This window comes from Ambystoma mexicanum, chromosome 12 (assembly GCF_040938575.1).
Source record: "Ambystoma mexicanum isolate Mex_15411 chromosome 12, UKY_AmexF1_1, whole genome shotgun sequence".
Classification (NCBI taxonomy): Eukaryota; Metazoa; Chordata; class Amphibia; order Caudata; family Ambystomatidae; genus Ambystoma; species Ambystoma mexicanum.
Window position 1 is genome coordinate 403,996,720 of NC_090936.1, and position 25,504 is coordinate 404,022,223.

The window sequence follows — 25,504 nt, forward strand, 5'->3', positions numbered from 1 at the left end:
TGGCCAGAGGTTCCTGTGGATGCCCCAAATAGAAATGCCATGATCTGTTCATTTAGCACATGGTAGACTTGGGGGAATGCCAAATATTTAAAGGAATTACGCTGGCATTCCGATTCTCTCTTGTACACCATCTTCAATAGATTTTAACTCTTTGAAATGTCAGTTCATATGTATGACTAACATTGGACTGTCGGAATGCTCTTTGTTGCATTAGGTTGCATTAGGTTTGCACTACGATTCCAGAAAACATTACACACTGGAACACAAGTGGAGGGGGGGACTCAATTTGCTGCTTTGTGAAATTAACTCACTATGGATCTCAGGCAGCACGACAGTTTTCCACTCCTGCTAACAGTTGAAATGTGACTTCCTGCTGGAGCCACATGGTGTCAACAATGCCGAAGTTGCTACTCTCTTTTCAATGCTGTTGTGCCTCTTCAACAATTTCTAATTTATAGGGTGACCTTGGTATTCCACAGTCTACAATTTTTCATGTGCCTATTCACCGGATAAACCCATATGGCCTGGACATGGTTAAAGTGTATTCTCTTCTGGTGGTCATGGAGCACCAATCATCCCACCTCTTTCTGCAAAGAGGCACTTGATTTTATTCCCCCAAGTGATTTTTTATCTTGGGGAAATCCAGAGATTCAATCGCATTTGATTTGTCTTTAATTTGCTAGTACTCACAGGGGTTATCAAAGGTTCCACTGCAGCATACACATTAGCATAGATGTACTGCTTGTAGCAACACAGTTGTTGGTAACAGTAAACTGATCAAATCTTTGCTCTTTAAATAACAGTAGACTGGGATGCTACCTGCTGCAAGGCACACTGGAAACAGGAAGAACCTATTGGATTTAGCATACAAGAAAACATTCTACAAAACAAACATGTCCACTGTGCCTGTGTAGACATATGTTGCCATTGCCCAATAATCTTATTCAAAAGTTATCTTACAATGCCTAATGTTGACCTGCTGCAAAGGGGGAAGAGAGAGACAGGAAACAATTCATTTATGCTTCTGAAATCAGCGGAATCTGTAAAAAAAATTTATCAAATTCATGTTATAAAACACAGAACTGAGCCAAATGAAATACTCCATCTACCCACCTGTGAGTGCATCTAAACGCTCCTCCATTAAAAAAAAAGAATATCACAATGTGCTCCCATAATACAAACTTGTTTTTTCAGTTCTTTTTAGACAGTCCATATCCAACAGAAGGCACTGCTTTCCATCCCTCATCAATGCTGCACACCGAAAACCTGAGAAGAGTAACTCAACTACATTAAGCTGATTCAATTCACTGCTAGCATTTTCCAGGCAGGTTGTCACTGCTCCCTTCTTCAAGTCCAACCAATACAAAACAGAAACCAATATTCTAGTAGCTGTTAAGGGGATTCTGACGATGACTGCAGAAACTCCACGGAAAATTGAGCAGGACATGAGTGACCAAAAAGAAATGTTTCTTTTTTTTATCCTCTTTGCTCATTTCTCAACGGCGTATGTTTCATGTTGCACAATAATAATGTTATGATGGAATCCTCTGTATTGCCCCTGCAGTGCACTTTTCTTTAGTTGCCACTCGGAGCAGTCTCACCAAAAGTATATGGTGAAAGGAGTCCTTTACTGTCCATTTTGTAGCCACTTTGCTGTTGGATCGTCCTGGACTCTGGAATTTGGAGAGGAAAAAAATATTAATTTATTATGATCTAACAAGAGTACAGATTTATTACGGATTGTTAGCTATGTTCATAACTGCCTTAATCATCGTCGTCATTTAGAATGAGTCACTGTCTGAAAGCATGCAGATCCAGGTGACAGATTTACATTTTGTATTACCTCCTTCAAACCTAGACATGAATATAATCACCCTTACTGGCATGTTGTGTTTCTCTGTTTCCCATAAGGACTAGCACGTTGTTGAGAGAGCTAGAAGTGTTTGCTGCTATTTGTGACTAGCTAAGCATTCCCTTTGTTCAAAAAACATCTGATAAAACTTGTTAAATTATCATCTCTTTACATTTTATTTTGTGAAAAGACTTCACTTTACTGATGGTATGAGGGAAATAAATAATAATTATAGGTTATTCTTTGGCACAACCTGAAAAAATAATGTCTGCTTGTAGCGTACTAGTCTTTCACCAGTGCACAGGATTTCTAGGACTTTGGTAATGCCAAGGGGGAAGGGAATTTTCTGCATAACTGGTGTGACAAAGTTACTGTGACCAGACGAGGGATACTGTGTAACATCGGGAGCCAGGGGAGCCACCCCCTCCATGATGTGACCGACCCAGGGAGAAAATGGGCGAATACCTCAGAGCTCATCTAGTCCTCCCAAGGCTGGTTGGGGAGAACTAGAGCACAGGTGTCCCCTACAAATAGCCGGAGGTGAATCTATAGCAGACCTCAGAAGGAAACATGCTCACACCGAGGCTGCAGAAGAAAGAGAAACATACATCTCTTAATGTGTTCAAGTCCATGGGCGCAGCAGGAGTCACAGCAAGGTGTGTGCCAAAGTGAAAAAGCCCACCATGGATTGCAGACTCTAAAGAAAGTAGTAATTTTAGTGATTGTTTGGTGCAGACAGACACTGCTAAGAAATCTAAAGTTGCTAAGAACACGAGAACAGGAACCTTTCTATGTATGCAATGTACACATTGGGCCTCATTACGAGTCACCTGGTCTGGAAATAACGGTGGCGGTAAACCCACCGCCAACGTTGTTTCCGGACCGGGTTATCTCGAGTTCTGCAGGCGGGAGGTGTCATTCCCGCCAGGTCTGACCTGGCGGGTTTAACATCACCTGCCTGCAGGTGGACGTGGAAACACCAGCATCATCACGAGATGGTGCCAATGTTTCCACTTCCCCATTGAGTCCTTTTGGACTCAATGGGAATGGGGATTTACTGAATTCCGCCTCCGGAATTCCCAGGTCACGGGGGTCAGAATGCCCCGGTAATTCCGGGAATCACGGAGGCGGAATGGTAATACGAGTCCGGGGGGTAACCTGCCGGAATTGTAATAATGTCACCAAGGGTGATATTGTGTTCCATCCAAGATCTGGTGAAAGGTTTTGGACATCTTTGACATATTTCCCTTGAGAAAGGTGAAATGTATTATGAGGAAACTGTGGTGCCAATGACAGCGGTCAGCATAGAGATGAGAGCGGCCTGCGTTGAGGCCACAGAATGGAGCAGAGCCCATCGCCAAAGCGAGAACTTGTCCTACAGTCATGCAGTTGTAGTCCACAGAGGAACCTCTGCAGGCTCCACAAAGCGCAGTGGGGCCTACGAGTTCTGCTGGGACCTCTACAAAGATGTCCAACATCTGCTGCCTGAATCTGTGCCACTGCTCAGGAGTAGAGGATTTAGTGCCAAATGGTACCTGCATAGGTGAGGATCCTCTGCGATGACCCTGGAGTGAGAATGAGGACTTCCTGAAGGAGGAAAAATGATGCCTAGAAGAATCACTGGGTAAGTTTGATCTCTTCCTATGCTGCTGCTGCTGCTTCTTTGCCTCTTCCTGTGCTGCTTCATTGCCTTGAGGACCAGCTTCTCTGCAAACTGCTCAATCCCAGACTTCTTGGTCTTCGAGCTGGAAGATTGTGTACTCTTTGGAGGGTTAGCCATTATGCAGTGAGAAATGAAGGTAGCAAAAGCTAAGTGGTGTTCCAGAAGTGCACAGAGTGTGCAGAAAAAAGGAACTGAGGTCACTGGGTGTGGCGGTTCTATATATTGGCCCGGACACCATGACCAGTGTTAAGATGGATTTCTTAACTCTAACCAGGTGGGCAGAGGTTCGGAAGGCCAGCATAGTTTCTTGGAACAGGGCAACCTTCTGGACAAGGCAGACCAATCAAGGTAGCATTGGCGGCGGTCAAGACTAGGTCTCAGGAGGGGTGAGGTTGATCGAAAGCCCACAATAAGCACTCACAGTAAAGGACACTACAAATTACTCTCAATCCGGTGTATATCAAAAATACATATACATTTACTAAAAACCTTTTAAATCAAACACAAGAAAGGATCAGCAGTAATATTTCAACCAACACAACATATAGAACATATATAAAGATACCAATGGCCTAAAGGAATGGCAAACAGTAAGGGTCCACAACCTGTAAACAAAGGGAGTATACAGTGCAAATATTCTTTAGACAGTCCTTCACTTATCAAACCCTAACTAAGAGGCAGTCCAATCCCTAAGAAGAATGGAGCCTTGCGCTCAAAAGTACTTTCGGTGCAGACACCGAATGGTGCGGTAGAGCGAAAACTGGGTCTCTTGCAGGGGCTGTAGCGACTCAGGAAGGTGGGTGATGCAGTGAAGTATAAGTTTCCACTATTGGAGGAGAGTCTCCCCAAGAGGGCAGAACAGGATCCAAGAGTTGTGAATAAGACGGTAGCACAGGCTACCCGATAAAGGTGTGTGGCCCTCAGGGGACACTTGTGCGTAAAAATGGATGGATGCGCCAGGGGCCACCAGTAAAGGTTGCAAGTACTCACCAACCCAAGGCGCACCTCGGACCAAACTTCGGCAGTCGAGTCCACTTCGGTTGCAGGTTCAAATGCTGCAATTATGAGGTTCTGCGGCTTTCAGCAGCTGAGTTCCAGGGATGATTCTGTGGCGGGACAGTGACGACTTCTCTCCCGGTGAAGGGATCAGCTCGATTTCACTGCAGCTTGTCTCAGGGCACAGGGGGGCACAGCAGCAGCGCACCATAGAAGTTTGACACCACGGCTGGGCGACACAGTGACGGCATGCACTCGGGCTCAAGGGTACGCTCCTAATTCCAGAGCTAGGGTGCCTAGGTGTACGAAACACGGCAGGAGAGTGCCTTATACCCTGTGCTTAGGATCTCCAAAGTCTCAAGTGTCAACTCGAGACGGCGGCGGTTCCACAGCAAAGATCCCATGCAAGCTGGTCAGTTCACTGGTTGGCCCAGGAATACTTCCGAGAAGGCTTGCTTTCAGGTTACGGTGGAGGTGCCGTGAATAGTTGGTCCAACTATTCAAATTTGGTTGAAACGCCTTTGCAGACCTAAGTTCAATTGGAGGCAGAGGGGTCCTGCGGGACAACAGCGGGCTCAGGGTGCCAAACCGATCAGCGGTCACCAGCGGTTCCTTGACTCAGCTTCTTGGTTTCAGGATGCTTGGATCCTATCCTAGGTTCATTGTGAGATCAACATGGTATGGGTGTGTGGAGCTCTTACCCAGAATCTCCTTTGTGCCAAAAAGAAGAGGACCCAATGGGAGATCTGCTCACATACATGCATGCCAGATGGGGACCAATTACGGACCACGTTGGTCCCAGTCATTCCCAGCACACCAGACTCTCTGGCACCCAGGATGTGTATTGGAACTAGACAATCCAGCCCACATCTTGGTGGCGCGCATACACACAAAGCATGCAGAAGCCCGCAAAAGCTTTGGTTTGTGCGGGGATCTGCATGACCAAATAAGGGTTTTCCCGGGTCTGCTTGACCTGCGGAAGGCAAAGGGACAAGATGGCCAAAGGACAGAACAAATTAATGTGAGTGATCAAACTCAACCCTCCAATGGTAAGGATCTGCACCACTCACTCAGCCAGCAATAAGGGACCCACTGTGGGCTTGCGGGCTTCTTTCGTGTATGCACACTAGACTTTGTGGCACCAGTTTGTGGATTGGGACCAGACAGTAACAACCCACTTCCTGGGTCTACACACAAATGGCTTGCACTAGCCCACAAAAGCAGCAGCTTTCCCAAGCAAAAGCATGACTATATGCTTTTGCCTGGAAAATCTCATGGCACGGCCATGTTAGGATACTAGCCACTGTTCTTCGCCAAACGCGAATGATCATACGAAAAATATAGCGAAAATTGTAAAAATTTAACTGCTGCAACCTTGTCTTTAGGCACGTAAAAGTAACCAGAAATCCCAATGTTAAAAGTCTAGGGTGTAACCTAAGTAACCCCATTGCACTCCATTGAAATATGCTGTGTTCAATGTTAAAAAAGTTACCAAAGAACGTAAAAAAAAAAAGACAAAAGGGAAACAGTTTCCCAGTACTGACTGTTTGAAGGACTAGTCAGTTTCGCCATAACAAAATGAGCAAAAAGGCAGGGAAGTGAAGCTGAGGCTTCATGTCTCTGAAAAAGTCAGGACAGGTCAAAAACAAAAGCAAAACATTTGGGTGTCCATAGAATATGGAGGGAAAATTGCCTAAAAGAGAAATCTTTCCTAGCACTCAGTATACATCATTTTAGTAATTAACAACTGGTAAACCTTAATATCTGGGCCACACCAAACAAAGCCCTTGCCCTGCAATGTTGCACATCTTTTTAGATGGTTGGGCGCACGAAAGCCCGGTAGATCTCAACAATGAGATACTCTGTTCAGGCTATTATAACTATGTATTCTCAATGTGCATTCCACTTTGGATAAAGGAGAGTGAGATTATTTATCTGAATACTCATCCATACTTTATTTAAGATAGCATTCTTCTTTTGGTTAGTTGCAGATACTACTGATACTAAAAAATTATATATCTAACAACATTGAACATTTAAGAAAAATCATTGTTTGGTTGGGATACCACAGGGGTTTACCCAGTTTCTAACAATGCTTTATCAGATTCACGCTTCTTCCCACAGATTCCCAATTTTCAGATATATCATGGCCGGAGCATGTGGGCATCAGAAAGGTTTTCCCCAGCGGCTGCCATTGTGTGGCTCGGTCTAGATTGGCTTCAGTGGTCCTCTCCTGTACTCCAGAAGTGACAGCGTTCCTAGTATATGGGATGCATTACTCACCGTAATCATATTTCTGATGCTTGTATCTGCTTAGATTCACATGCTATGCGAGTATTACATTATGAAACTCGAAAAGGGATGTCCACTGGGTGTGCCAGTAATACTATCCCTGGTGTGACATCCACTGCACCCATGGCCATCACGCGTTGAGGTCCTCAGATTATGTTTCTGACATGTGGTAGCATGAAGTCCATCGTGAGTACAGATGTAACAAAGCAGACGAACAGCGATACAGCAAGAAGAGACATTGATGCACCTTCTACTCCGAGAGGGGAGGAAGAGTTGGCACATGTGAATCAAAGCAGATACAAGCATCAGAAATACGATTACAGTGAGTAATGTATCCCTTCTGAGGCTTGTGGATCTGCTTAGATCACATGCTATGCATAGATTAGCGGGCAGTATCTGGAGAAGAAGCTGGGTTGTGAGAAGGTACGGCAGCAAATAGCACTGCTTGCCCCACCTGTGAATCTGCTTCAGAATGTGTGTCAATGCAGTAATGCTGAGTAAAGGTATGTATGGAACTGCAAGTAGCTGCTTTGTAAATGGCGTCTAGAGGGACGCTTGCAATAAATGCCAAAGTAGCTCCTGTAACTCGGGTAGGGTGAGCTCTTGGTGTGAAAGGCAGGGTTTTCTTTGATAGAGAATAGCAGAGCTGTATGCACTTAACTATCCATTTGGAGATGGCGTTCTTTGAAATGTGATCACCCTCCCTGCCAGGTGCTATGGAGACAAACAGTTGATCTGTATTCTTAGTGGTTTTGTTTTGTTTACATAGTACAAAACCGCCCTCCTTACATCTATTGTATGGCGGCTTTTCTCAGCTGAGTTTGATGAATTTTGAAAAAAAGTAGGTAGTTCAATGGACTGGTTAACATGGAACTTGGATATGAATTTAGGTGAAAACCTAGGATGTGTTCTGAGTACTACCTTGTCCGTGTGTATAACAGAGAAAGGGTCTTGCACTGACAAAGCTTGTAGCTCACTGAGGTGGACCCATGAGCTTCAAGAGTACAACATTAAGATCCCAACCTGGTGGCGGGTTGGAAATGGGAGGGTAAAGTCTCTTTACTCCCTCCATGAAAGCCTTGGTAACATGAACTTTCCACCAGGACACCTTGTTTTGCAAAGTGGCATATGTGGACAGAGTCGCTAGGTGAACCTTGATGGAGTTAAATACTAGGCCAGAGTTTAGTAAGTAGATCATGTAGTGAAGAATGTTTGATGGGGTACATTCATTTGGATTTAAAGCTTTTGATCATCACCATATCACACATCTTTTCCACTTGTTGAAGTAGCAGTGCCTGGTGTTGGGTCTGCATGCCTCCTTGAGGATATCAATACACCTTTGAGGTCATTCTAAGTATCCAAACTCTGACTTCAGGAGCCAGGCTGCCAAGTTCATACACTGAGGATGTGGACTGAGAGTTGTCCCTCGTGCTAGGATAGCAAGTTGTAGGGGCACAGGAGTTTTATCGGTTTGCACTTTGCCAGTTTGAGCAGATGTGGAAACCATCGTTGTCTTGCCCACATAGGGGCTATCAGGATTAGAGTGGCTAGTTTCAGGTGCATCCTGTGTATTATCCTGCTGAAGAGTGCTGTCGGGGGTGTGGGGGGGGAAAGCGTAAGGAACAAGTTACTTACCTGTAACTGTTGTTCTCCAGCATGGGTCTGGCATGGATTCACATGCTCATGAATATTCCCCGTCGTCAGGCTGGGAATCCTCGGTAAAGAAAAAACCAGTATCAGTTTCGTTTCTGATCTGACTTTCGTAGTAATAACCAATCACTGGTCTCTGCGTCATACTGACCACAGCCAATGACTGCCCTCTACCTAAGCCCCACCTCTGGCAGCCATCTTCAGATTTGGAAGCATGTGAAGTGGCAGTATGACCAAGTGAAGAGCCGCAGAGGGGTAGGCGGGAGGGTTTGCATGTGAATCCATGCCAGACCCATGCTGGAGAACAACAGTTACAGGTAAGTAACTTGTTCCTTCTCCAGCATGGGGTCTGGCATGGATTCACATGCTCATGAATAAAGAATACATAGCAGTACACACATGCACAACCACGGGAGGTGGCAAAGGCTCAATATTAAGCATCACATCAAACTCAACATTAAGCATCTTACCTCCTCACCAGGCTCACCTCAGGCGAACAGGTTGCGCAGCACTGCTTGGCCGACCCTGGACTCCTCCCTGGAATCCCGGTCGACGCAGTAGAATTTCGTGAAGGTGTGCGTCGACCTCCACGTAGCAGCGCTGCATATGTCCAGCAGGGGCACACCAGATAGGAACGCCGTGGTAGCTGCGATCGCTCTGGTGGAATGGGCTCTCGGACGGCCAGGCAGCGGTCGGTTTGCCAACCGGTGACAGTACATGATACAGCCGGAGAGCCATCTGGAAATGGAAGCCTTCGAGAGAGCCTTCCCCTGATTGACAGGTCCAAAGTTCACAAAGAGTTGTGACGTCTTCCGAAAACACTTCGTGCGGTCCACGTAGAACTTCAGCACTCTAGCCACATCCAGCGAGTTCAAAGTCCTCTCAGCCGGCGACGAAGGCGACGGGAAGAACACAGGCAACACCAAGGGTTCGTTGAGATGGAAGTCCGACGGTACCTTGGGCATGAAGGAGGGGTGCGTCCTGAGCACTACCCTCGTGTCGTGAAAAGTCAAGTACGGGGCCTTGCAGGAAAGGGCCTGGATCTCTCCCACTCGTCATGCGGAGGTGATGGCCACAAGAAACACTGTTTTCCACGACAGAAATTTCAATGGAGCTGAGTGCAGAGGCTCGAACGGAGGTCCCATGAGCTTGGTCAGCACCACGTTGAGCTCCCACGCCGGGGCCGGAGCCTTCACCGGCGGGAACGATCTGAACAGTCCCTTCATGAACTCTTTCACCAGACGATGAGACCACAAGGACGTCCGCCCCGTGGTTCTGGTGTATCGGGAGATCGCAGCAAGATGAATCTTGATGGACGCGTGTGCCAGTCCAGCTTTGGCCAGCGTCAGCAGGTACGGCAGTACTTGGGGGGCCGTAATCCGTAGAGGGTTAATCTTCTGTGCGTGGCACCAGACAGAGAACCTCTTCCATTTGTGTCCGTAGCATTTAAGAGTCGAGGACGCCCTGGCCTTTGCAAGAACCTCTCTGCAGTCGGCCGGTATGTCGTATCCTCCAAACTCTAGCGCTGCAGGAGCCAGGCCTGCAGGTTCAGCGATTTCGGGTCGTGGTGGAGGATGGCGCCTCCTTCTCTGGAGAGTAGATCCGCGTCCACCGGCAGCTTGATTGGCGGGGACGCCGACAAGTCCAGAAGTCCGGGAACCATATCTGCCTCGGCCACGCAGGTGCGACGAGGATCATCCTGCACCGTGACCTCTTGAGCTGGTTGACGAGCCGGATTAGCAGTGGCAAAGGAGGGAACGCGTAGAGGAACAGGCCCTCCCAGGGGAACGAGAAAGCATCGCCCATGATCCTCGCCTGGGGAAACCTGCTGGCGAACCTCCGGCACTTGGAGTTCGTCGCCGTCGCGAACAGGTCGATTTGGGGTGTGCCCCACCGTCGGAAGAGGCGATCCACTAGATCCTGCCGTAGCTCCCACTCGTGGCACAAGCGCAGCTCCCTGCTGAGTGAGTCGGCGATGGTGTTTTTTATCCCTGCCAGATGAAACGGCACCAGAAATATCCTTTGGGCGATGGCCCAATGCCACAGGTCCTGCGCCTCCTTGGACAGTGCTGGGGACCTGGTTCCGCCCTGTTTCCTGATGTAAAACATGGTGGTGGTGTTGTCGGTGAAGATCCTCACCACCTTGCCCTTGAGGGACGGAAGGAAGGACCTGAGGGCCCAAAACACTGCACAGAGCTCCAGGACGTTGATATGTAGGGATTTCTCAGTCGGGAGCCAAAGGCCTCTTGCGTGCAGATTTTCGGTGTGCGCTCCCCACCCTTCCAGGGAGGCATCCGTGGTCACTGTCTCCTGGTGGGCTGGGGTCTGGAAGTCCAAGCCCGCCGTCAGATGCGCGCGGGTGCCCCACCACCGGATCGCTCGTCGGAAACTCTCGTCGAGTGTGATCCTTTCCTCGAAGCTGCCCGTCGTTTGGATCCAGCGCGCGTCCAGGAACTCCTGCAACGGGCGCATCCGGAGCCTGCACATGGGAATGAGGTAGATGCAGGAAGACATCATTCCGAGGAGGGACTTGATGGACCTCACCTTGGCCGCGTCGGCCACCAACATCCGGTGCACCTTGCCCAGGATGGTCCTGGTCCTCTCCTCCGACGGGGAGGCCAGAAGGGACACTGTGTTGAGCCTCGCTCCCAGAAACAGAGCGTCTTGCGCGGGTACCAGGTGGGATTTGGTGTAGTTCACGGAGAATCCCAGGTCCGTGAGAAGTTGGACGGTCCTTGCCGTGTGAACCACGGCGAGCTCCCTCGTCTTGGCTCGGATGAGCCAGTCGTCCAGGTAGGGGTAGACGTGGACCCCCTCGCGGCGCCACCGGTGCGAGGCACTTGGTGAATACCCTGGGTGCCGACCTTAGTCCGAAGGGGAGGGCTTTGAACTGGTAATGACGCCCTTGGACCACAAACCTGAGGAATTTTCGGTGCCCCTTTAGGATGGGAATATGGAAGTAGGCATCCTCCAAATCCAACGACGACAGGAAGTCTCCTTCCTCCAGCTGACCCAGGACGTGCTGGAGGGTGACCATCCGGAACTTCTGCGCCTTGATGAACTTGTTCAGACGTCGCAGGTCCAGGATGGGGCGCCATCCCCCCGTCTTCTTCTTCACGAGGAAGTATCTCGAGTAGACTCCGGAGCCCCGAAGCCTCTTTGGGACGAGTTCGATGGCGCCCTTCCTGAGCATCGCTTTTACCTCCAGGAGAAGTTGAGGGACGTGAAGTTCTTTCCTGGCCACGGGGGGGACGCGCAGGCACCTTCTCTGGAACTCGAGCGCGTGGCCCCGGGCCAAGGCGTCCAGCACCCAACGGTCGGTGGAGATGGACTCCCACACGCTGACGAAGCTCGCCAGCCGGCCTCCCACCGGGGTGCTTCGGTGGGGGCCCGACCCCACGGCCGGTTCAATCCTGCTTCGACGAGGCTTTGCCGCCTTGACCTCCTTGGCGACGACGGCGGGGTCCGCCAGACTTGCCTCGTCCTCTGTAGGCCTCCTGAGACGACGAGCGGGCCGCTTGACGGTAGGTGGAGAAACCGCCCCCGGAACCTTTGGAGGCGCCCTTGCCTCCGCTGCTCCGAAAGGGCGTGTCCTCAGTGTCCGCTTTAATGGCCTGAAGGGAATCGTCCACTGTTTTCCCAAACAGGTTGTTCCCATCGAAGGGCATGTCCAGGACTCTGGTCTGAACGTCTTGACGGAAGTCCGTAGCCTTGAGCCATCCACGCCGCCTAAGGCAAACGCCGTTGCCCAACTGGCGGAACCCAGTGTCGGCGATGTCCGTCGCAACGGTAATGGCGTGGTCCGAAGCCACCTCACCTTCCTGCAGGATCTCCAGGGCCTCTGTCCTCTTGTCGTCCGGCAGGAAGTCCAGCAGGGGAGCCAGTTTGTACCAGAGCTCCCTGTCGTAGCGGGCCACGATAGCCAAGGCGTTGGCTGCTTTAATCGTCGTCGCTGCCGACGAGATGACTCTGCGTCCCATAGCGTCCAATTTCTTTCCCTCACCGTCCGGTGGGGAAGTCGATGTGGAGGCCGCACCCCCCCGCGCTTTCTTCCTGGCCGCCGCGGAGACGACGGAGTCCGGGGTAGGCTGCGCCCGGAGGCACAGGGGGGCCGTGTCCGGGACCCGGTACTTCTTCTCGTACCGGTCTCTTCTAGCTGGCGTCGTGGAAGGGTTCTTGAGGAGGGTGAGGCCCTCATCCCAAATGTCGTCCAATAGAGGCACTGAGAGGACCGTCTTCCTCTTGGCCTCGCGCCGCTGATAAAGGAAACCTTCCTTCTTCTTCTCCTCAGGGCAGAGTTGAAAAAGCTCGGATGCCCTGGTGATCATGGAGTGGAACGATCCAATCTCGTCGGGCGGAGAAGCCCTGGTGTGAGGCGGCGACGGTACATCCTCGTCGTATACCTCGTCGTCCGTACCCGTCGCTGCCGTGTCAGTCCCCGTATCATCCCCTCGGGTGGACGGGGAGGAGGGCTGGACGGGGCGCGACGGCTGAAAAGGAGGTGGAGGGTGGATCCTTCTTTTCTTAGTAGGGGGAACACCAGAAGGTCCCGGTTCTGGGTCCCCCGACGGGAGAGGTTCCTCCGTCGGCAACGGTAGTCTCGTCCTTATCTCTGAGCATAAGGACTGTATAGCCAACAAAATGGCCGCCGAGTTGTCTTGCGGTGCTGGCAGAGGGGAATCCGACGGGCGATCAGGGGCCCCGTCGGTACCCTCGACGATGTCGTCGTCACCTGCGTCGGGATCCATCCCGACGGGCCGGTCTTCTTCCACGCCGAGGCCGTGGCTTAAGACCTCGACCAGTTCCTCCTCCGAGGTTGAAGCCGAATCTACGACGACGCCCTGCCCCCCCTTTCTCTTCCCCTCGGGGGATTTCACGGGGGTCCTATCGATGGGCACAAAAGAGGATTCCCTCCGAGGTGGCAGGGAGACTCTGAGCCCCGAGGTCGCCACCACTGGTGTAGCCTGCACAGGCTGAGCCAGGGCCGCAGCGACAGTTTCGATAGAGGGCTTGGCCGGATGGATTAAGGCCTTCACCACCTTAGGTGCGCTCACCGCCTTATCCTTGAGGGGGGGGGACACCGCCTCGCTCCCCCTCCGCCTTCGAGCTCGACCGGGGCCTCTCCAGGAGCTTCGCCGGGTGCTCGGCCTTCCTCTTACCCGACCCAGAGCGTTGGCTCGTGGTTGATGGTGCCGGGGAGGGTGCGCCCTCCCTGGCGCCCGTAGAGCCCGACCGTTCGGCGCTCCCGGTGCCAGCGGACTCGCGGTGCTTGGCCTTATGTTGGACCCCCGTCGCCGGGGCGTCCTCAAAGGTCTTAGAAGACCGCTCAGATTTCTTCTTCTTCTTCTCGCCGGACGGGCTCTTCCCTTCTAGCCAGTTGGCGAGACGTTGATGGCGGTCCTTCATGGTCCGCTCCGACATGTTGCCGCAAAACGCACAGTCCTTCTCCACGTGCGTCTTGTCCTCATGTAGGCAGTAGAGACAAAAAGAGTGTTCGTCCTCCTTGAAGACGTTCTGCAGCTGGCATCCAGGGCAGACCCTGAACAGCTTTCCGGGCGTCGAGCTTCCCTTCTCCTGGGCCATGACCGGGCCTGAGAAACTTCTGGAGTCCTCCAAAAGCGTAGCTCGACGAAATCTTCACCCTTGAGGGGCGCAGACGAATCCGACACAGGTCCCCGTTGATCGGATAGAGAGTCGGTGGAGCTTGAGGCTCTTTTGACCGAAAAAACGAAGTTTTTGAGAAAAAACGTGAAAAAATAGCACTAACGCTCGAGAGCAATAGCACGAGGATCCCAACACATGAACGTGCGGTAAAAATCTGAAGATGGCTGCCAGAGGTGGGGCTTAGGTAGAGGGCAGTCATTGGCTGTGGTCAGTATGACGCAGAGACCAGTGATTGGTTATTACTACGAAAGTCAGATCAGAAACGAAACTGATACTGGTTTTTTCTTTACCGAGGATTCCCAGCCTGACGACGGGGAATATTCATGAGCATGTGAATCCATGCCAGACCCCATGCTGGAGAAGCAAATTTCTCTCACCAGTTCATCCACAGAGCGCGTTCCCCTTGGACTCTGGTTGGGGAAAACTGGATACAAAGGGTATTGTGTGTTTATGTTTGCGGTGAACAAGTCTAAAGGAGGATAACCCCACAGGGAGAAGACTTTGTTTAGATTTCTCTATTGAGTTGCCACTCATGCTCCTCGGGTAGAGGATTTCTGCTCAGAGTGTCTGCTAGAGCATTGAGTTCCCCTGGAACGTGTTGAGAGACAAGGAACATGTTCCGCTTGAGTGCCCACTTCCAACTTTTTTGGGGATAGCCTAGAGAAGAGTGTGTGCCTCCCTGCTTGTGTATGTAAAACATGGCAGTGATGCTGTCTGTAAGGACATGGACCGTCTGACCTGCTAGATGCAGCTGAAAAGCTTGTAGGGCTTTAAATACCGCTAGTAGCTCCAAAAGGGCTGATGTGGTTTTGGGTTGTGATCTGTGTCCACTGGCCATGCGCTGTGTGGTGAAGGTAATGGGCTCCCCATTCCGAGAGTGAGGCGTCTGTTGTAAGCATCGTTTGAACTGGTGGATTGTGAAAAGGTTTTCCCTTTCCCAGATTTTCCTTGGACCAACAGCAAAGTGCTTGTGCTAGGGTTACGTTGTGCATCCGTGCGTGTGGAACTAGATAAAGGCATGAAGCCATCACCCCAAGCAGGCGCATTGCTTTGCGTACAGTTATTTGGCGACCAGCAAGATAATTATTTGCAGCAGCATGTTTTGAACTCTTTCGTCAGAGGGGAAGACTAGCCCCACTCTTGTCTTCATGAGAGCTCCGAGGAACTGCTTGGTTTGGCTTGGAACGAGGCATGATATTTTCTCGTTGATTGAAAACCCCAATTAGAAGAGAAGGTTGATTGTTCTTTGGGTGTTCTGCTTGTAAATTTGAGGGGATTCCCCTGTTATCAGCCAGTAATACAGATTACCGCACACTGGTATTGATTCTCTGCGCAAGTGCGCCGCCACTACTGCCAATACCTTGGTGAATACCCTTGGTACTGAGGCTATGCCGAAGGTGAGCACATTGAACTGGTAGTGTTGATTTGCTATTTTTAAGGGCAAGAATTGTCTTTGCGCTGGGAGCATTGAAATATGAAAGTATGCATCTTTCATATCCAATGTTGCCATGTAGTCCCCTCGTTTCAATAGGGGGTCTACTTCCTGTAGCGTTGTCATGCAGAACTTTTGTGGCTTGACATATGTGTTTGCAGGACGCAGGTCTAGTACAGGGCGCATTGTTAGGTCTTTCTTTGGCACAAGGAAGTAAGTTGAATAGATGCCCTTGTTTACCTGGTTTGCCGAGACAATTTCTATAGTGTCCTTTTCAAACAGTGCTTTAAACTCTTCTAGCAGAATGCATTTTTCTTCCTGTGTTGTCTTCCTCTGTCTTGGCGGGTGGTTGGATGATCTCTCTCTCTGAGTTCGATACAATATCCCCCTGCCACGGTGGATAGTACCCACTTGTCTTATGTGATCCCCTCCCATGCGTGGGTAAATTGTGAAATGCAACCTCCTACTGGAGAGGCATGGGAGGGGACCTGGAGCGCGTCATCATTGTTTCGGGGGTGTAGACTCTGGCTGAGGAGGCTCTGCCTCTACTCCTAGACCTTCTGTGGCCCCTTTGAAAATGCTGAGGGAAGGACTGCCCTTGTGAGGAACAAAATGACATTTGTTTACCATGACTATAGCTAGAGGAGCATTGAGAATTTTGTCCTTGAAACGGGCATGTACAGAACGTGCCTCTTTGAACAAAGGGCTTGTAAGTTAGTTGTCCAAGGGACTTTAGGGCATCATACTCTTCTTTAGCACTTCAAAGTGCGCCCTTGACCGCTTTCCAAAATAAGGCATTTGGATCAATTGGCATATTGAGTAGGGTGGCTTGAGTTTCCAGCTTAAAGCTGGATTGTCTTAAACAGGCATGTTGTTTAATAGGAGTGCCCTCTGCTATTATACGGCCTGCATTATCTGCGGCGTCCAGGTTATTTTTCAGGATGCAGTTGGCCACCTGCTTACCCCCTCAGCCACTGTGTTCAAGAGCTGTGATTCCAATGGCTCTGGAACTGTTTCCCAACCTCTTTTATGTGGTGGTAACGACGAGAGATTTTGGCTTTAGTTGACTCCTGGACAAGGGGTTGGAGGGGGCTGACCTGAACATTTTCTCAATACAGGGGTCAACTGCCCTCGTAAGGTTGGGGGTGAGTAGGGAAGGCTGAATGCGCTTCTGAGTGGACTGCAGGAGGGGTATGAACTGTGCTGCCGTCTTTTTATCCCCAGGGATGTCCTCTACAAAGTCTTTATCTGCCTGTGCTTGTGTTTCAATTTTAAAATGTTTGTCAGCTTTTAGGAGGAGGTCATTGTACTGTAGTTGATTATCCACAGTGGAGTCAGGCACCGGTTGGTCATGATGTAGATGTCATCGTCGTCATAATACTGGTCAAGATCATACTGGTCCCCTTGATCCCTTTGTGAACCAGGATCTGGAGAGCCTGAAGTGTCAATATAGTAAAGATCCTGAGAAATGTCCTGCAAGGTGCTGGACTGGAAAGTGTCTCATCGTGTTTTTTTGGCAGCAGTTTGATTGTTAGCTGTCTGCCCTTGTGAGGGCCCTTTAAGTCTGGAAAGTTGATCAGGGTGGCAGTCAAAGAAGTCTACAGAGCATGGCATTATTCACATTATCATGCAACCCTGGGGGAACAGGGGTAGGTGTACTCCCTGATGTAGAAGTTTGTATATGTTGCATGGCCACTGAAAAGGTGTCCCTGGAAAGAGAAGGGTCCTTAGATTTTGAAGTAGAGGATTCAGAGGATAGGAGCGTTGAAGATTTTGTATTTTTCGATGCCATGGACTTTAGGAGTGTATCCGGGACATGTTTTTTAATGAGCTCTCTCATTTTGAAGCTAGTGGAAGGGGCTGTCAAAGCATCTTTGGACGCACGTTCTCAGGTACCCGAAAGTTGATCAGGTTTATTCGTAGTGTTGGAAACAGACCTCAACTTTTGGGAGCCTGTCATGCGGCGAGCGCAATGACCCAGAGGACAGGGACAACTTGGAGGACTTTCCCTGGGACACCGCATGTGCCTCAACTGTCGACGAGGCGGTCGACTGTCAGCCGCCGGGTGCAGCCTTCGTATCAGGACTGTCGGCCTGCCTGATGGAGTCGGGGGCTCCCATGCAGGAAATCCTCAGGTCCTGATCACCCTCAGCGTCACTTAGGACACTGACGCTGCCATCGCTCGACGCTCCCTCCATGTCCATAGCGGCATCGGCATGCATGGCACGATAGGCCCAGCGCTTTGTCTTACAGTCCTTTCATGTTTTAGGCTGAAATAATTTGCAAGTCTTGTAATGTCTTACGGAGTGGTCCCTGAGGTGTATTTTCCATAATACGGTAAGATGGCAGCCCAGCGATGGAAAAGGAAGAATAGGGAAAGAACAGGTATTCTCTAAAGAGAAGAAAGTTATGACCTATTCCCCCACCCTCACTCTCCCTACTGTGAAGGGCCGAGGCCCGTCGAGGCCCAGGTAGGTCGCAGTCAAAGTTCGTCGAGACGGTACAAGTAGTCGTCGTCGGTGATAAATCAGTCCTCGAAAGCCGTCGCTGAAGATTTTGCAGTGGTACAGCCGTCGATAGGAAAAGTCTACATTTAAACTTGAATAATCAAAGGCGTTAGTCAGAAAGAAGGAACTCTGCAACTTGTGCCCAACTATGATGGCGAAAAAAACAATCTGGGGGACCTCGATGTGTGAAGAACCATGGGTACAGTGGACGTCACACTAGTATTACTGACGCCCACTTGACGCCCCTTTTCGAGTTTCGAAAACCAATAATGTAATACTCAGAGACTACCACTAGATGTCGGTTTATGCATGGCATGTGATAAGCAGATCCACAAGTCTCAGAAATATATATATAGAACAAAGCCACACCACGGGTCATCAGTTTATGTTTTATATGTGTTATTGTGCATTTGTAAGGCGCGTATACAGCACGACATTGTGTTTCAAAGCGGGAATATGCAACAAAGGCAATAGAATACGATAATGAACAGGATAGAGGTGGATCTATTAGGCCTTGTGAGCATTCAGATCGTGCAAGTGCAGAGAGAGAGGGCAGGGAAGGGGCGGGAGTAAGTATACGGGTGTAAAGGGAGTTTTTTCAAAAGTCCTACTGGTAGTAATACTTTGGTAAGCTATCCCAGTGGTTTGCAGATCACCAATCATAGTATCAGTCTTTACTAACTCAGGGCCTTGGTAGAGTGGCACAGCAGTCAGGTTTATCTTAAGAGGAAGATGAGAGCTGTAGGTAAGAACACTAAACCAATTTAGACATGCACATCAAAGAAACACTTAGATGTATAATTTATATAAAATTATATATTTACTATATTTACACCAGAATCACCTTATACACCTCAAACATTAACACTAGAACACTCTGGAATACTTTAGAATATATTTCAAAGGACACTTTCACGTATGTGTTTATTCGCAGTTACATTTGTTGCAACGTTAGACAGGGAAAAGACAAGGTTATCATATTATCCGTAATTAGGTGCACATACGGTTCTTAACAGATTTACAGTAAGAAATTTACTCTGCAAACACATACAAGAAAGTAAGGAAGAAAAATGGTTACTTAAAGTAACACTAGTCTGGTTCAAGGTTCTAGAGAGGGTTTCTTCGCACAGCAAGTCTTTTAAGTCCAAAAACGCAACCCTAGCTAAAGGCAGTACGGAGAGGGCTCAAAGTCTTGACGAGGAGCAGAATACAAAGAGTTTCTGTGGATCTCTTCAAGTCTCTAATCTTTGAGAAGCAGCAAGTTAATAACTGACGATGGAGACCATAAATAGGACTCGATAAAGGGACCCAAGCAGCAGCTTGAGTCAGATGTAAGAGGGATTTGCCCTAGACCCCTCTACGCGCACACCAACACTCTGGAGAGACTTTCTGGAATCAGGGAAGCAAAACCGTTTTCCCCACAGTACCTTAGGTTAGAAGAACATGTTTGTGCTGGATGCTCCGTGATGTTGCAGCTCTGGGCCAGACCTCAGGATTCCTTGGTCTGATGACTGAAGGCAGGCCACTGGATGGGGTCTTTCAGCAGCAATCTCGAGGGAGGACCTGGGGGCACGACTTTCAACAACTTCTTGGTTCACTCTGCGGTTTTGGCCCCTTTTCTACAGCACCAACAAAACAAGCAGATTGCCGGGTCATTCTTCTTCGCTTCCTGCAGCCCCACGCTCAGATGAGGGGGTCCGGGTGAGTTGGATCGGATCTCTGGTGTCCTTGAGGGCTCAGCAAAGATTTGGACGGATTCAGCCTTTCCATGAAGATGGACACGAAATGGGCAGCAGATCTCCTGGTATTGGGGTTCGGCAGCTCTTGAAACTTCTAGGACCTCAGGAGATGGCTCAATTCAAAGTTAGCCTTGGGACCGGTTGTTCCCAACAGCCAAAGGGACGGAGTCGTCCTCTTCGGAGTTCCTCTGTCCCACAGAAAACGGGGTCAGTACAGCATTGGTCACTTCACAGTGTTGCAAAAGGGTCTGTAGGCGTCTCTGGTCATTTTCTTCTTTGGTTACTTCAGCTTCCAGTGGTCGACTTGCTTTTCACTCCACAAGCCTAACTTTTATACAGTTCCAGTTTCCAGTACACACTCCATGGCAATCTCTCAGAATTTTACAGAACGGGGTGTTTGGTTGTCTAATCAGGACAGCCAGACCCCCTCTGGGATCTGGACCTATTCATGCACTCTAGCAGACAAAGGACAGGGGAGTTGAAAACACCTCGCCCACACACACAGACCTCCCCCTCCCAGAATGGTATAAGAATGGCTAACAAAGACCAACCATGCTAGTACTTGGGTGTCCCTATTGTGCACTACTGAGGCTATGGACATAGCCTGCGGTACAAAAAGTATACAATAGTTGGTAGAACACATCAACTGTCACCAGCCACAACTAAGCGATTGTCTATGTGACTAAAACGTCACAGGAGCAGAGAGAAGGGGGATACTAGGTATCCCTTTGGTACTCCACATAAGGTGGTGTGTGCCAGTCTCTCAGGCTATAGAGTTTTGGGAGAGATACTAATATCTCTCTATCCTTAACAACTGTAGTTACTTCAGGATATAGAAAAATAATCTTAAAGGAGGACCCTAAAGGTTGTCAGCAACATTGCCGATAAGGAGCTGTGTGCTGCAATAGAAAAATACATATGCCTTTAAGAGCTATGATGGAGCAGACAGACTCCATAGTACAGATAGAATACAAAAATAGAGTTCCGAACGACAGAACCCACTAGAATCAATGAGTGGAAAAAGTGCAAGTATGCGGGTCAACAAGATGGTTTCAATGCAAGCGGCTGGCTCTACCAAGCCGCCCCTGTTAACAAGAAAAAGTAATTGTGCCCCTTGCAGCTTTTTACAGATGGGCATGCATAGTAAAAAAAACCTGCATATTAGCAAAATAAACACAATTCTCATTATATAGTTCCAATAAAATAAAACGGGCACCTTTGAAAACCACTCGCTTTACATCGGTCTTCAAACGTTAAGCAGACAAATACACATCTCTACGGCTTGCTTCGAATATAGAAACAAAATGGCTTACTTGTAGAAACAAACGCAGACTACTGATCCAATCACATTATGCTGACATCACCAACTACACATCCAATCAGGTCATGTTCACATCACAAGACACTTGAACACCACCCACAAATCAGTACATGGACAATTTGAAAGCCATTATACAAAAAAAAGTATCTTTAACAGGAACTTCCTTATTTTGAAAACCAAATACATTAAAATATGTAACAACTTCAAAGGTGCAGCAAATCTTTTTTTAAAGCATCAATCAAGTTAAATATCGTTTTAATAACATTTACAGATGGCGTTCACAATTTTGGAAGTGCAAGTGGCTGACAAATTCAGCACACAATACACATGAATGCAAATAGTGCAAAAAGGGGTGTGGTTTGAGGGACGATGGGTGGGAATGTGAGGAAAATCATATAGATTGGACTTAGTGATGGGCGTTAAATGGGTGGGACACAGACAAATAACAAATCCATCCTCTTTTTTATTTATTTATTTGCTTATATATAATGCGCCCGGGCCCACGGGCATCATCAGGGTGCAAAAGAGAAAGATGAGGTCACGTAGGGTGGGGGAGATCAAGTCGAGGAGTCATCCAAAGAGCACTGTTTTCAGTCGTTTCCTGAACGTCAAGTGAGTTCTATCCGCACACAAATCAAAGAGAAGGCTATTCCAACATTGTGCTGCCTGTGATTGAAAAAACCTACCAAGGCCTTTCACCTGTTTGCTCTTCGAGCCAACCAGACATATGAAGTCACCAGATCTAGTTATTCTTTTAGGGCAGGACACACTGTTAGGCAGAAACCTGTGCAGTTCCCTTAGGGAACACTGCAAAAGATTTAAGACTACAGGTGTTGGCAGTAAACCCACTTGGTAGCAGTCTGCACCACCAAGATTTACCTGGTAGCTGTGGCTGAGCAGTCAGACTTCCCTCAAGAAGAGTTAGGCAGTATGCAAAGTATACACAATAGGCACTCAGATACAACAATACAAGCAAACACTGACCAGAGCTTTGGTATCAAAGTATATAATTATTTATTTAAAAACACACGGTTTGAAACACTCCAGCACTCTTGTTGTAAAATATTTTAAACACAGTTACTATTGTAATATGTACACCCCTTTTTTTCCTTATTAGATCAGTCACAGTAAAACACCACTTATTTTCATACAGAGGTGAGCGCTTAACTAGATTGCACTCCAATAAGTTTGTGAGAAAGGGAGGGAAAAAGACAGAATATGGAAAGGTACACCACTCTAAGATTCAGGAATACTATTAGCAAGGCAGAAGAACAAAAGTCACTGGTGAGCCAAAGTCCAAAGGCTCGGCCCCCTCTTAGAGAGAGCAGAGCAGGAATGCGCCCAAGATCACACAGTTACACTAGGCTTAGAAAGTCTTGCAGAGGGTTCAAAAAGAGTTTAGAGAGGCTTAGGAAAGTTTAGCCAGGGTGTCCCAGGCTAACCCAGGTTCGAAAGCCGGGGGCTAAATCTACCCCGTACAGTCGGTAGCAAGGGAAGCCAGGCGGGACACGGTACCTTAAGTGGGAAGGATCCTCCAGCGGTGGCATTGTTCCTGGTAGTGGGTGCAAGTTGCGTCATCGTCCAGGGGAAGAGAAGATCTCGACTTGGAGGAAAGATGAAGGTCGTTGCACTACCAGGGCAGAAACCAGCCGCAGAGTTTTCCGGTTAAAGGTGGTACCTTTGTTTCGCGGTCGTGGTAAAACGTGGTATCCCAGTTGCCGGGGTGCTTGGCACAGGCAAGGCGGCCACGAGGTACGTCGGGAAGGCGAAAAGACGGTGAAATTGGTTATCCCCACCAGTCAAAGGAAGAAGACTCTCCGGCGGGAGATCTCAGTCGTTGGGAAAAGTGGTGAAGCAGTCCAGCAGGGCTCCACCGGTGGTGGTGGTGTAGTGGCAGGTCGGCTCAGCTTCTCCCTCGTCGGATTCTTAGGTCCTGTGGCGACTTCTGAAGTTCCAGTCCCCAAAGCCCTGCTTTTATGCAGCAAACCCCCATTCACTCAGCCTAGCTGTCACTCAAACATGCTAAGTGGTGAGCCGGCCGGCTCACCACTTGGGCCAATCAGGATGGAGTGCGACTTGAGTTGCCTAGGCAACTCAGTCCAGGGTGCCTAAATGTCCCTCCACCCCTCCTAACTACCCCAGACAGAGTGGCACCACTTTGGAGGGCTTCTGTGGAGAAGCCCGCCAAAAAGTGGAACAAAGGGCTCGACTTGGGTTGGAGTCACAGAAGAGAACACAAACGCCATTTTAGAATCAAGTTTTGGCAAAAAATACCAACCGGAGAATTAATATTAATTAAATAAACCGGCGGTATGTTCGAGGCTACCGTAAATAATTAAATAAAGATAGTAGCCTAAAACAATGGGAAATCCCATATGAAAATATTTGCAGTTGGATATAAAAAGTAGTATCCACTGCCACCAGCCAAAACTCGATCAGGGGGGACGGAGACGTGCCCCCTCGACTAACAGACCCCGGGGCAATTGAATTGCCCCAGCCAGTACGTCCACAATATGATGGTTTGTACTGGTTCTGTTCAGAATTTAAGACTAGTAAAGTCAATGGGGACTTTACATGCCCTGGAAGACAGTAGTCACTCCCAGGGTATGGAGTCTATACTGGGGGGTCACTATGACACCCCTGTGTTACTGCACGGAGGGTGCTGTGTAACACACATCACAAAAACACATGAAGCCCTATGGAGTAAAAGACCCCATAGCCCATTAAACACATCTAGATTCAAAGAAACACACTCAAATCATACCCAAGAGTGAGGGTAAAAGAGTCTCACTCTTGGCAGGAGAAAAAAAATAAACCCCAAAAATCCAGCAAAGCTGCTGGGAGACTCACTAGGTTAGGAAATTCAGCCTAAACAGAGAATCCTCCCTAACACACACTGATGGAGTCCTTCAGGTATTTCGGTGCATCACCATAGAGACATTTATGCACCACTGTACAAACCTTGAAATGAATCCTGGCCTCCCCCGAAAGCCAGAGCAGGTTTTTACGGTGCATCTAGATTTGTTCCTTCCTATTCCTATTTGTTATAATACGCACTGCTTCATTTTGCAAAAAGTTTGAGTTTTTGTAGACTGCCTTTACCTGCACCAGCCAATAGAGCACTGCAATACTCTATTCTTGGCATAATCAATACACAAACTATTGTAGTGCAGTTAGTATTCAAGATAAAAGGTTTCACCAATCTAAGTAACCTTAGATGATATTGTGACTTACTCTTGATATTGTGCACTTACACGCTTGCGTTGAGGGAAGCTTCAAAGACGACTCCTAAGGTCTTGACCTTGGTAACAGTGCTAACATGATGATTTTGGATTATGAAGCTTGAATACTTATCATCCAGTTTGGAGCACACTTGTGAGGAGCCACAGATTGATAACTCTGTTTTGGCAGTGCTCAGGCACACACCATTAGCAGCCATCCAGCTTTGAATAGATCAGGGAGATCTTCTTTAAGTCTTTTTCATGGTCTCCACTGATAGCAAAAATCAGCTCTGCATCATCAGCATAATTAGAAAATCTTACGCCGAATTTGGTAAGGAGATCACATAGCGGGCAGCAGTAGACATTAAAAAGGGCCGCATTGAAAAGCATTAGAGACCCTCATTCAAAGCCCCCATTTCAAGCTCTTATGTTAAAGCTCCTATTTCAAATGACAACAGTTTCGGCTCTGGGTAGTGCTTTCAGCACCACCTTATAGCCAAAACTAATAAATAAAAAGTTACATACAATAATGAAATATAACCTTAAGCAAACATCGGGAAAATAATACTTAACCTCTGTAAGTGCCCCACCCTCAATTTATATCGCTGTGGGGCTGAATTCAATTTGTTAAAACGATGGTCACGCCTAAATTGTTATATATATTCGCCATGTTGCCGTTACTCCCTAGTAAAACATGGTGGCATAGAATTAAGGCAGAGATACAGATTAATCTGGGGAGATTCCAACCCCAGAATTGGTAACCTAATAATTCAGGCAGATACTGGTGAAGGGAGTCTGTGGCTTTCTAACATGTAAATGTATTTTGCCGCCGCTCAACTAACCCGGATCATGCCATTGAACACAGCATTTGACCCCAGCCTCTGGGCGTACAAGGAAAAGGAAGGGATGTCTCCAAGGAGAGAATAATATGGTGCCTATCTCACGCCCTTCTCCAAAACTAAACACCCCATCCTTCAAAAAATGTGTATACCTGGGAGAAAGTACAGAAGCTCAATAGAGTGCACCCATTCTTACACCAAGAGGATAACATCTCGTGGAATTACTCAGTGTAGATCATTAATTGCCATGTCTGGTGGCCAGTGTGGACAAAAGAGTGCATGAAAAAACAAACATCTGCTGAGCATGGACCTCAAAGCCTCTCCACTT

At 48.4% G+C, this 25,504-nt stretch overlaps 1 protein-coding gene across 2 annotated transcripts in view; it reads right to left on the reverse strand.

Moving 5' to 3' along the window:
• Window positions 1–654: 654 nt before the first annotated feature.
• The window catches only part of IPO8 (importin 8), a 2,228,954-nt gene continuing 2,204,104 nt past the window's right edge, over window positions 655–25,504 (reverse strand). Inside the window, exon 25 of one of the 2 annotated variants that reach the window (XM_069628533.1) lies at window positions 655–1,673. In XM_069628533.1, the coding sequence (XP_069484634.1) occupies window positions 1,576–1,673 (98 nt within the window). In that variant the 3' untranslated portion in view covers window positions 655–1,575. The remainder of the gene's footprint in view (window positions 1,674–25,504) is intronic. The other variant, XM_069628532.1, reaches the window with a different exon arrangement.